Genomic DNA, 13,693 nt, shown 5'->3' with positions numbered 1-13,693 from the left:
ATTTAAATCTTATCTAAGCTTTTGATATACAGAAAACTGTTGAACTAACTTTTTGACACAGATTTAACTTTAACATTTATATGTTTTTGATGCACAATTAACTGTTATACAATATCTATGCTTTTGATATATAAAAATTCTTATAACTTAGCATACCTAAGACAAAATAACAAAGTACCCATGATGAGGCATTAGTTAAGTAATGAATAGACTTATACTGGAAATGAGGGTGATAACCGTGCTTTTTACATGTAGTTAATTGTTAGAACTAAGCTCAAGACAAAGAAGCTCTTCATACATAGATAACTGTCATTACTTTGATTCTGGTACATAGTTAACCATTATAGCAATGCTATTGACATAAAAATACCTGACGGATCTATTCTTTTGATACATAGTTAATGTGAACATTTGGTGAAAATTGAAATATAATTTTATATCTATTTTATTTTGTTTATTATTTCTTCAGTGAAACAATTTTTAATCACAGTTTTCAAACACAACTAACTTTTTATTTTTTCTTAATCAGATCATTGCTTTGTGAACATGACTGTTACCTATTTACATAGGATTAGTGAAGCATTACACATTTGGTATTGATATAAAGTTAGGTTTGACAAAATGTTGGCCATTATACATTTGGTGTTGACAGAAAGTTCTGACATATGGTTAATATTAATACACCAAGTGTTGTTACAAAGTTATTTCTGATATGAGGATGACCATTCCACCTCTTGGGGATAAGAGAAATTTTGTACTAACATAAAGTTAAAATTTATAGATTAGATTTGATTGAAGGTTAACTATTCCACATCTGGGGTTGATGGAACTTTTGTACTGACATAAGATTAACTATTACACAGTTGCTGTTGACGTAAAGTTCAATTTTACATATGTTTAATGATCACACATTTGCAACTGATAAAAATTTTTTGACATAATATTAAAAATTACAAAAATGCTGTTAACATAAAGTTTGACACATGACTAATCCTTACACATATGGAGTTGATAAAAATTTGGTTTAACATATTTCTGATCTAGATTATTATATTACTTTTTTACCAAATTGGTAATAAAAAAGTTAATTATTCCAGATATGATGTTGATTGAAAGATAATTTTAACATCATATTAACTATTACATATCTAGTGTTCAAATGAATAGTACTCATTACTATCTATATTTTTACAGAATTAATACTGTCATGCAAATTCCTAATAACTCACTTTAATATAATCACAGCACCACTGACAATACTGTACTAAACACTTGAAATACAATTCTACATTTTTAAAACAATGAGCTACAACTGTTAATTTTTTTAAAATTAATAATTGAGATACATGTTAATGATTCTAATTCTTCACTTGATAACAGTTTGTATCTAATATAATGCACAAACATATACACTGGACATATTTAAGCCCACAGCCAACTGCTACAAACCAGACTTTATGGTTACAAAGCCGAAATGAAAGCCCCCCCTCCCAATTTGTAAAATATAGTGATTATCAGTTATTTGGTAACAGCTTGTGATTGAATTTGATATATGAAAATAAACATTTGTAAATTATTTATTTCAAAAGTGCTAAACTGTATAAGTAATGTAAATGAACAATATCAAATTCTATATAAGCAAACATGAAATAAGAAAAAGTGGACTAGAGGTTTTTAAAATAAAATCATTTGTACAAGAAAATGTATCAGAACAAACTACTTAATAATCCAATTACTTATCACACAAAAAATAACAGCAAAATATATCTCAGTATGAGATAAATGCAATAAATATACTTTCATACAGATTGTGCCCTAATATACAGTAATTTCTTTGGAAAATTCCTAAAGACAATATATACAACTATATATTTGGAAGCTTACATATATCAAAGAATATATATATATATATATATATATATATTCTTTGTGAACAGAACAATGTTATATGTATTGTCCTGTTAATACTCTTGTGTACATAACATTTGAAAAACATGTAGAATTCAAAAAAGGAAATAATTCACAATCAAATAAACTCAATAACCCAAATACTTTCAAGATGTCTATCTTCTGAGGTACTGTAGATTCTGACATTTCACCCTTGATGATCTTTGTAATAGTCTGACTTTTGGATAACCCCACTAAATTAGTTAGCCTTTGTCTTAACCCTACAGACAAGAGAGGATCAAGGTGCACATGGCACAGCCTTTTTGCATAGTTACATTCAAAATTTAATTAAACCAGTTTATTATTAATGTATGTTAATAAACTTGGCATAAAAACATTGTTTATAATTAAAATATTTATATTATCTACTTTTTAATTTCAAAAGGAAATAATTAAATAAGCTCTCAATTTGTGCCTCTGAGTCACATGACATGGTGGTACTCTGACTTCTCACTTTTAGATTTTTTTTATCTTCCCTTATAAAGTGCTGGACATACAAGACTGTTCAGTTTAAGAGTTATTATTTAGCTTATTTAGTGATTTAATATTTAATTATTATTTAGTTTTCATAACAAAAGTGTTAAAAGTTAATTATTTAAAAAAAATAGTTATGACAAATGTCGTTACATAACTCTGTACGAGTCATACATTATGTATGTAGCTCAATTGTTGTGAATTTACACCACAAGTTAGCCCAAGTTGGTGAAAATGAAAGTAAGACAAAGTTAATGAGAGATATAGATCTAGACTGTGTTTGTAAGTTTAGCCATAAAGAGTATATAGTGGCAATTTTTAAAGCATTATAATCAAAGATTGCATTGCAATAAACAGAGTAGAGAAAAATAATTTGTCTTGTCAATTGGGTTGTAAAGTAACTGAACCAGCTTGTTTGGACTTTTGACATAAAAGAGAATTATTTAAACCTCTGTATACAATTGTGGTAACCCACAGAGTAAAGTAAGTGAATTTATCATTAATAATATTGTGATAACAGAGTAGAGGAGAATAATTTGTCTTGTAAAAGGGTGTTCTGAATTAATTGAACCTGCTTCTGTGGACTTTGATGAAAAAAAGAGACAAATATCTAAAGTTCTGAATACAACTGTGATAACCAACAGTGTAACAAATTTTTGTAAATATGTTTGACTTGTTTTAAATATATTATTTTAAAACAAGTGGATTGTGTGCTGTCCATTTATTGCTAACAAGTCGTACTGTAAAAGCATCCTGGCCCATATAAAAACTCAACATAAAGATTTCAGAATATTCAACTAATTAGAAACACATACAAAAGACACTGACAAGACAAAATAAAAAATTTCAACCACTTATCTTCTTACCTTACTGAGATACACTGATACATCCCTCTTATATCCTCGGTCTTTTAAGAAATGTTTAAAGTTCTATCTGACATTTATATTGTATACATTTATAATAAACAGAAAGACAGTATTCTACACTACAAAAATCAGATAATTGTCTGGTTTGGTTTAACATTTAAAGCTGATAATTCACGGGGAGATGCATTTTTAGACTAAAGATGTTACTGTGAGCAGTAATGGAACTTTTTAAACCTATTTATTGGTTAGTTAGAAAGTCTTTGTTTGTTTGTTTTGAATTTCACGCAAAGCTACACGAGGGCTATCTGCACTAGCCATCCATAATTTAGCAGTGTAAGACTAGAGGGAAGGCAGCTAGTCATCACCACCCACCGCCAACTCTTGGGCTACTCTTTTATGAACAAATAGTGGGATTGACCATCACATTATAATGCCCCCAAGGCTGAAAGGGCGAGCATATTTAGTGTGACAGGGATTCGAACCCATGACCCTCAGATTGTGAGTCGAGCACCCTAACCACCTGACCATGCCAGGCCAGTTAGAAAGTCAGATAAATTATAGCAGTTCTAGGACATTCTATTTTGGTGCCTGATATATTTTTTGTTCTAAAATTCATATTTAAAAGCTACATTAATTATTTTTGGAGAATACCACACTGAGAAAAAAAAATAGGCTTACTATATCACATACCCTAGCACAAAAGGCTTCAAGGCTAAAGTAATTGCTAAATTTCTTGATTTTGGTGCATATTATTTTTCACTTATTGTTATATATATAGTTTTAACAAAAGTAATTGAAATATAAAAATTAGAAACTTATTAGGTTAGATAGGAAAATTTGAATTAAAAAAGAATAAAAAATCTCCTTGAGAAATACATGCTGGCTTCTGTTGCCTGATGCAAGTCAATAGTTTGTTTATCTTATGCTAGAGATGACAAATAGGTTTTAATTGGTGTGCCAAAATAAAATAAAAAGTGTTATATAGTTTCAAGGTGTCATATATTTATATATACCTATATTTTTTTAATTTTTAGAGTTACAATGTTACATGTATACTTATAAATACTTTATTTTTTATTTACTTAATTTTTCTTAGATCAATTTTGATGAAAGTTCTTTAATGTTTGTAAGCTTCAGCATGATGCAGAATGAACCAAGGCTCAGTTTCAATAAGTAAGGATTCAAACTAAAAACATAGATTCTTATATTCATTTTCATTTTTTTTCAGAAACTTTCCATCATTATCACCAAGTTTCAGTGTGAAAATGAAATTTCATTGCATGCTATGTTTAGCATTCATGCTATCTATTTGCCATTTTGGCCCTATGCTCTCACTGGGTGAATTATTGCTTTGTTATGCTAGTTAAATGTGGTCCAAAGAACAATAAAATTAAATTGAAATAGATGTGAAACTGTTAGGAGCCTGAAGTGGTTTAGGATGAATAATTATAATTGTCTGTTACAATCTGGGGTCATTCTAGAAAAAAAAATATTTTTTATTTTATTTTAGATTTTTTAACTTTCACTATAGATGATTTTGCTACAGTTGGTGTTAGGTATAGAAAATAGGAGATTAAGTAAAAAGTTTTATGGAACAAAAAAACTGATGCTCATTCAGAGGGTTTTATAGGTTGTGTAAATGAAATAAGAAAACTGTACGATGACACAAAGTATTTTTATTCTGTGCACAAAAATCAACTTTCACTCAGATTAATGCAATAAAGGCTTTGTACGTTCACAGACAAATCTTCAGTAAAAATACTTTATTAAAAAACCCGTTTTTTTCGTGTACAATATACTTGTAATGTTCACTCAAAGCTTGCCAAATTTCATGGAGATACATTTAGTACATTCGCAGTTATATAATGCACAGTTGGTCGAATTGTCCAAGCCCATCTCCATAGAGTGAATTAATTATAATGACTTGAATCATAACTAACCATTGATTTGTCATGACCATGTCACAATAGTGCCTTTTACTGAATCTACTATGTTAATATTGACCTTTTACTGAGTAATGACGACCATGCTATGTCAGTTTAAAGTTATTTTTTTTTGTGTCCTAAAAGTGGAAATAGCAATACTTTAAACCTAATTACAAGTTGTTGTAAGATATCTGGAGTTTTAATTTTTTTTGTGGAACTAAATTGATTTTACATATGAATGAAGTTTCAAGCAAAAACAATGAATATTTTTCAGTCCCGTGTGATGTTTAAGTCTGACAGGAAAACTACTTCAAAAGCAAATTCTAATATATTTAGAAACTATACTATTTGATTTTTCCTTTTTAAAAACATGAAAAAGAACCTAAAATTATACAGCTACTTTTACTTGCAATTTACAATAATTAATCTGGAATAAGGGTCTAGGCCAAGGTAGTTTTCATATGTTAACATATTACAACTTCTAGTACATTAAGAGTAGATTAAACAAATACATACAAATATTATGCTCCTACTACATGTGCTTTAAAACTGTTTTCTAAGCACAAGATTCAGAGAACAGGAATGTGTTTATATGTCTTACAAAAGCACAATAGCTAATATAACCCTATTCAATTTATACAGGGTGTATGGCTACATGTCAGAAAGCATTGTAGGTAAATTTCTAGGATTATTTAACTCCCAAAAAATAAGAAGTAATTAATGGGTTACTCTTATTAACCATTATGCAAGTTCTATAAGTCTGAGAATAAGAGGCTCAACTCTTTGTTTATTAAATGTTCAGCAACTGCTGGAAACCTGCATACCTCAGGGTTAGAGGCTTGGATTATCTCTATTGCATATTCAGGAACTTCTTGAAACCTCTGGATTAGAAACTTAGATTACCTCTATACTACATGTTTAAAAACTCTAGAAACATATGGATAAGAGACTACAATTATCTTTATTTTATGTTTAAAGACTTCTTGTATCCCTGGATTAGAGGTTTGAATTGTCTCTATAAATGTTCAGGAACATCTGGAAACCTTTGGATTATGCGAGGCTGATAATGTGAAGTGTCAGAGACTATAAACAATTACTACTGTACAAGAATAAATATTAGCCACTAAAAAGAATGTTTACACCTGCCTATGCTAAATAAATCTATGAAACAAATAATTCTGTAACATGTAGTGTTAAAAGTAAGTTGACAGACAATGATTTATAAGTATTATGAAATAGTTTTATTTTGGGAAACATACTACATATTTTGACAGAACAATGATCTTCATACCTAAAAAAGACAGATCAATGTTCTGTTGAAACATGTCATTTGTTCCCCCAAAATAAAACCTCTTATCTCTAACCTCTCCTAAGTATAAATTACTGTAGTTGTGGGTGATAAGACATTAACCACAGTAAGAGAACTATTAGACACTTTAGATAATCACTGAAAGCTTATATCTATAATAATCAAAGTGGTACAAAATTAGTATTACAGTTCTATTATACGACTCTGGCATTTTCTTTTCTGCTCTTGCAGTTTTTCAAATTCTTCTGGATCCATTGAGGCTTGTTGACTGTGACTTCGACTCCCTGGCCGAAGATTCATTCCAAAGCTCTGCACTCCTTTAGCAACTTTTAATAAAGGTGAAAGAACATCATCTTTCTTGATTACAATGGGTGACACTAATGGATTAGGCAAAGTGAGTGGCAAGAGAGGAAAGTCCTGGATTGCACTCTCACTGTGTGATGTCTTAATTTTGCCAGACAGACTATCTGGATTTAAAATTACTTCTGGCTGAATCAAAAGATGTGTCACTTTGTCTGAAGTGGAGGAAACAATGACCTTCTTGATATCAATTTCTTCAGATGATCGAGATAATTTTCTACCATGGTCAGGCTTCGTAAGAAGAACTGGTAAGTTATCCATTTGCATTATGAATCCAGCTCCAGAATCAGTGTTAATCTGGATCTGAGGAGACAAAGAAGCCGGTGAATTAGTGGCAGCCATTAGGTCTGGAGCATCCAGTGTCAAACTGGAGCTGTTCTTTAATGTATCTTGCAAAGATCTTTGTTGCAGATGCCTCACAGATGCTTTCCTCATAGCATCCAAAACAAAATCATCCATATCCAGACGATGACAATGTTTACTCCATTTTTGTTCAACATCTACAAATTCAACACTTTCTTGATAGCACAAAGATGGACCAGTAGCCAGGATACCACAACTCTTTAGAAGAGTATCTTGAGTCCTCTTCTCATGTCGGTCACTAGATTCAGAGAATTCTAAACTAAGGAAATATTCACTGATGGGTCCACTAATACTCTGCTTCTTGGAATGAATAACATGATCATATTCCGAGTCATCCTCTGAATTATCGACTTGGATTAAAGGATGCTGTTTCTGAAAATTATATTCAAAGTTTATAAAATACAAATATATTAAAAACAAATCAATCTAAGTACTGGATTTGGATAATAAAACATATGATAAGATTATCTTGCTAGACCAACTGAACATTCCATCTACTTGCCATCTAAATGCATTCACTGATAGTTTCTTAATGTTTATATTTAGAAATTCTTTAAAAGATGGGTATTCTAAGAATACTGCATTTATTGAAGTTAACAATGGTCTAAAACCCCACAGTATACTGTAGTATATTCAGAACCATGCATAATGATTAGTGGCTGGCACATCAGACACAGAAACATTCACTGAAACAGAACATAAGAAACCAAAGTACTGTCTGAAAATGAAACTGTTAAGACAGCTTCAGGTTGCAGAGTGATATAAATACAGATAACAGTGACCCAATTATGTCTCCAAAATGAGTTTATTAACCAAAGTTACTCATTTATATTTGTATACATTTTGAATATAAAACTCTTCCATGAACAGTAACAGCATTTAGGAAATTTTTGATAAATTTCTTATTAAAACTGTAAATTCAACATTAACAAACCTCATTCTCATTTGTGAAAAAATACATATAATTTATAGCAATTGAAATATTTTTCATCAAATTATTAACTTAGCAAAATATCTTATATTAATTTCATGCAAATTGAAATATTTTTTACAGCTCTATTGTCTCCAATAAAATTAGAAACACTTTGTACATATGCAAAACATTGTATAGATACTGATTATCATCTACACAATAAACACCTAGAAATGTCTGTTACAATAATTTTGTTACTGCAGACAACAAACACCTAGACATGCCTGTAACACTAATTTCTCTAAAACAGACATTCAGAAATGTCTGTAATGCTAATCTTCTATATTACACAATAACAACTCCAACAATAAACACCCACAAAGACCTGTGATGCTAATTTCTTTATCTCACACAATGAATGCCCATAAAAGGTGTTTTAATAAACTTTTTACTTTAAAAAATAATCACCTAATAATGCTTGTCATGTTAATTTTTCTGCCTCAAGCAATAAACATCTGAAAATTCCTGTGGCATAGCATTTTTTACACCTTTGACAAAAACAGCTAGTTGAAGCTTGTGATACTAATTTATTAACGTAAAAAAAATAAATAAAACAACACATCAATGAAATCATAGTAAATAGAAATAAGTGGACCAAAATGCAATATAGCATTAACAAAATTGTTGTATGGGAGTACCTCTAAAAAATATGGAAATCCAGGAGAAGTTAGAGAAACAGAAAGTATCTCAATCAAAAAAAAAAAGTAGGACATCAAGGGAGTACAGATAGGAAATTAAGCGTCTCAAAAATAAAGTAACACATAATTAAAATTGCAGTGGAAATAATAATAAAGCCAAAGATCAGGTAAGAGAGTGCAGAAGAAGTGAATATGTTAAAAGTTACAATGGGGGAGAAGTAAATGAACCAATCTACAGCATTACATATTAGAAGTAGGAGAGCAAGGAAGTAACTGTGTCAAAAATCAAAGTAACATATTAGAGAATAGAGAACAAGAAAGCAGCTGTGTCAATAAATAAAGTAACACACTAGAGAAGTATAAGTATGTGGAGGTAGCCTCTTTAAAAACTGCATCATATCAAGGAAATGACATAGTGAGAAAAACAAACATCAAAGGAGAAGTAGTAGTGGAAATAAATCTATCAAAACCTAATGATCAGGGAAGACAAAGTGGAATAATACTCAAGTAAAAAAATATATCCAGGAACTGGAGTAGGGAGAAGTAATTCTGTCAAAAAAGTAAAGAACCAAGTGGAGGTGGGAGAAGTAAATGTGAAATACTATAGCAACCTATCAGGAAAGTAAGAGTGGAGTGTAACTATTTCAAATGTTAAGCAACACAATATTAAGATGAGAATAAGAACACCAGGCTACCCGGTAATACTTGGCTCTGGATTAGTGTCAAAGTTAGGCATCTAAGCCCTAATCTTTGTGGCAACTAACGTAGTACTGAAAGTTACAGTCAATAATTGGTTTAGTTAAAAAAAAAAAACTTGTTCCGAGCAACAAAAACTGACCGCCCGCTGAAAGTCAGGGATTCAGAGAATAATAGGGGTTAATAACAGGCATGGCTTGAGAAGTGAATTTCTGGAGAAAGTGGGGTTTTTGAGAACAATAGGGGTTAAGCATTGAAAGTGGAAAGTAAAACTTGAATGTTCTGTTGGTAATTATTTGGCTAGATGTAATAAACGTCAATTTTGTTTTTGTTTCTAATTTTTATGTACGTGTTGTTTATTCTTTTGGGGGGCAAGGGGAGAACCCGGTCCCGGTTAGCACCTGACCCTGGCCAAAACTTAGTGACTGGGTACCCGGACCTGGTATTCGGCCAAATTTTACTACCTGGACAATGGAAGTGATCAGCCAATGAGTAAGTTAATTGACAAATTTGATGGGAAGACACCTGGAAATTCAGACATGTTTCTCCATCCAACAAAAAATATGCTAAATGGATAAGCTGTTGGATCCATCCAGTGAATGTAACAGGAGTAAGACTGTGATAAAATGAAGGAAGAGGCAAGACTGGGAACTGTGAAAGGAAGAACTGCAGGCCAAATTACAACAAACATCAATCAGGACAGAGGTGGCAATCAGGATTGGAAATGGAATGAAGATAAGAATGGAAGGAAGAGATATAGGGGTGAACGCTCTAACCCCCTATGCACCGCAAATGCTTTAGAAAGAAAAGCACAATCCAGATCGAGAAAGATATAGGATCAATGGGTTAGAATGTGAGAAGGTTCAATGGTGTACCCATTAGAATGCAAATGACCACATGCAAAAAGGAAAACATTTAAGGGACCAATGGTATAAGAAACAGGAATGGTTCAAAGGGAGATAGGTAAGGGCATGGAGAACAAAATTAAGGACCCTGTCAGATAGGCTAGAAGAATGAGGAGGGCTGGGGAGGAAAAAAACAGATGTAATGGGAAAACTGGAAAGTAGTCAAGAGAGTCACCTGGAAACCAGCAATAGTCGAAATAGACCAGCCCTAGTTGAGAAGTCTGCTGAGACCAGCAGTGATAAATACATTACTTCTGCTGATAAACTTCTAAGAAGAATGAGTTAGAAAAAGTCAACACGTAAAATAAGTCCTGACCATCATTCAATGGACCGGACAAATCCCACACATGAAACTAGAGTGATGATATGGCTTGATGGAAGAGAGAGAAGTACAAGGATGAAGAAGAAGGGAGTGTGAGAGTACAAGAAGAAGAGGAGGAGAGGAAGTCAGAAGGCTCAGTAGAGAAAACCACAATTGGGCTGGCCAATAGGGTGCCCCCAGAAGTACCTGACGAATGAGGGTGAGAACTTGAGGGAGGAGACAAGTAGGGGAAGCACAAATGAAGAGATTGGAATATTCCTCACTGAATGCATCTACTGCCAGTGCTGATGTAAGTAGAACAGAACAGGAGACCTGAAGAGGGGAAGCTAGGCGTTGTCATAAGTGGTAAAAGCATCAATGCAAGAGAGAGGTTCCATTGAATGTGTAGATTGAGACTAAGCTTGAGAGTGATAAACAGAGGACAATGGATCAGAATCCCAAGCATGGAAAAGAGGCTCCAGAGTTTGAGAGTTCAAGAAAAGTGCTTCAGCTCGATTGTAAGCCAAAATATATGAGCAACTAGTTGAGGAGGATGAGGCATAGAGGTATCAGAGTGCAGTTAAGACAAACAATTGTTTTCAGCACGGATTTGGATATCAGGAGAAGGAGGAAGAATATAATATTCTGAAGAATGGGTTGAATGAAGAAGGGAAAGTAAAGAATAATTAGAAATAGGAGAGATTGGTAAAAGGGAAAATACCTGGAAAAAAAAGTCATGGAAGGACACAGAACGTTGAGTTAGATCCATATCTACTTTGAAAAAATTGTATGAAAATTTAGGCAACAGGAAAAGACTGCCTAAAATCCATGTCCTCCTGAATGGAAAATATAGGAAGAAACAAGTCTGTGTCAAGACCTGAAAAAGGCTCAAGCTGCATACAAGACTTCACCACCCATTGCATAATAGTCAACACATCCCCTGACAGACAAAGAAGCACCCAACACCATTGTGGTAGTCTGTCTAGAGTGAACAAAGTCCATATGTTTAACACTAGACAGCATAGAAGTTAGTGTTTGTGTATTTCATGTTGTGGAAAATAACAGCCACAATGTTTGCTGAGGCAGAATTGTTTGAAAATTAAAACAATAAATATTTCAACAATAGTTTGATGTGTAGATACTTCAACCAAACATTGTTGTTGAGAAATCTCATGGGGTAAAAAACGACATGTATTAACCCATGAGTGCTAAACTGAGAAGTGATGATTGAACAATCAAAATAGAGAAAGCTAGCTGTACTATGAGGCAATTTCACACTCCTATCGGTGGAAGATTGTCACATGCTCATTTGCATGCAACAACATAGCAATATCACATGGAAACATGTGAGATTAGGTGGAAGCCTCAAGAGTAGTGGGAGCAAAAAAATTTTGCATATATAAGGCAGCACTGAAATGGGAAAGCTAGATGTGAATGGGGGTTACATATTGTATCAGAAGTAGGAAAGTGGGAGAAACTATATTACATGCAAAAGAAACACATCAGAGAATACGAAGTCAAGGAAAAGAACTGTGTATGAAATTAAATAAATGCATAAAAGTACTGAAAGTGAGGAGGAAGGAACAGTGCCAGAAAAAAACAACAGATTAACACATTAGAGAAATAGGAATGGGTGGGAAGTGAATGTGTGAAAATAAAGCAAATCATAAAAAAATTTGGAGTGAGAGGAAGTACAAGTTAAAATTAAAGTACAAAGATGGGGAGTGTTGGGAAAGTGGAATAAAAAATAAGAAACAACAGGGAATTGTAAGTAAATGAAATAATTCAACTCATCAGGGAAGGGGAAGATGTAACAATTATTGCAGATATAAAATTGATTGCAAACATGTACTTGAAGCCTATGAAAATCATTCTAAGTTAAATCAGCAATTCAATCCTAGCAAAACAAGGAGACCAAAAGCAGTTTCAAAATGTAGAATAGAAGCACACAGAAAAATATTTTCAAACTACAAAGAACTTATGAAAAGCTAAAGCCTAATTGAAAAAATCTCACTTAATTTTTTGCTCATTATTTACTACATTCAATTTTAAATATAAGCTTTTCTTTCATAAAATATATTTTGTTTATTCTACTATGCTAATTTTGAATAAAGGTATTTTATTCTTGCAAAAGAGTATTTTTATCCATCTATAATAATTCAGGTACCTTGAGCCAGCTCTAAATAAACCCCAATTGACAAAAACATTTTTGTGAGATGTTTTGTTCAAAAAAAAGAAGAAATTGACAACATGAGACTAAAAATTTAAAACAATCAATATTTTACTTCTACCTTCAGGACCACTCTCATATACACATAGTATACCCAGTGTTTTATTTGGTGTAATAGCAATATTTTCAGTCATGCAGATTAAAATATTTTTAATAAACAAACAGTTTTACTGAAAATATTCTTAGTGTGCTTCATTACAAGATACAGTATTAAAGCATGAAAACGCAGGCTGCGAATATACTAGGTGTAAGCAGAAAGTAGCAACCACAAGGTGAAACTTAGTAATTCATTTCAAAAAGTAGTACATAACTTGTAAATGGATGAAAGTCTCTAATGAAAGGCAATGGAAGCACTGGCAAAAGCTAATGATCTAAGATGTTGGTTAGCATTGTCTGATCTCAGTCAGCTTGAATGTGTAGAAATCTGTTGCAGTTTCAACTCTCCTTCCTTCCTATTGGAACCAGGTGCTTTCCATGTGGCAACCAGATGGTAGGAAGAAGAATGAGACTGAGTCAGAGAATGTTGCATATGTTCTAGATGTACATCAGGGACAACAGAGAGCAGCATGTGTAGCCATGTGTTATAGCCCCCTTTAACCTACACACTCAGCTGAGCTTTTCATCAATTAGAATTCATTCAACCTTGTATTTGAATATGTTGAATAAGTTTTGTTTTAACGTATGTTATGTTTGCCAGTAAAGGATC

General features: G+C 32.3%; 1 protein-coding gene across 1 annotated transcript in view; it reads right to left on the bottom strand.

The window, feature by feature from the left end:
* Nucleotides 1–4,948: 4,948 nt before the first annotated feature.
* Nucleotides 4,949–13,693, bottom strand: part of LOC106464002 (phosphatidylinositide phosphatase SAC2-like) — a 120,228-nt gene continuing 111,483 nt past the window's right edge. Inside the window, exon 17 of the mRNA XM_022391658.1 lies at nucleotides 4,949–7,616. Coding sequence (XP_022247366.1) covers nucleotides 6,705–7,616 — 912 coding nt within the window. The 3' untranslated portion in view covers nucleotides 4,949–6,704. The remainder of the gene's footprint in view (nucleotides 7,617–13,693) is intronic.

Source organism: Limulus polyphemus, unplaced genomic scaffold, assembly GCF_000517525.1.
Source record: "Limulus polyphemus unplaced genomic scaffold, Limulus_polyphemus-2.1.2 Scaffold1538, whole genome shotgun sequence".
NCBI classification, from domain to species: domain Eukaryota; kingdom Metazoa; phylum Arthropoda; class Merostomata; order Xiphosura; family Limulidae; genus Limulus; species Limulus polyphemus.
Note: the sequence above shows the minus strand (reverse complement) of the source record. Positions and strands in the feature narration are given on the sequence as shown.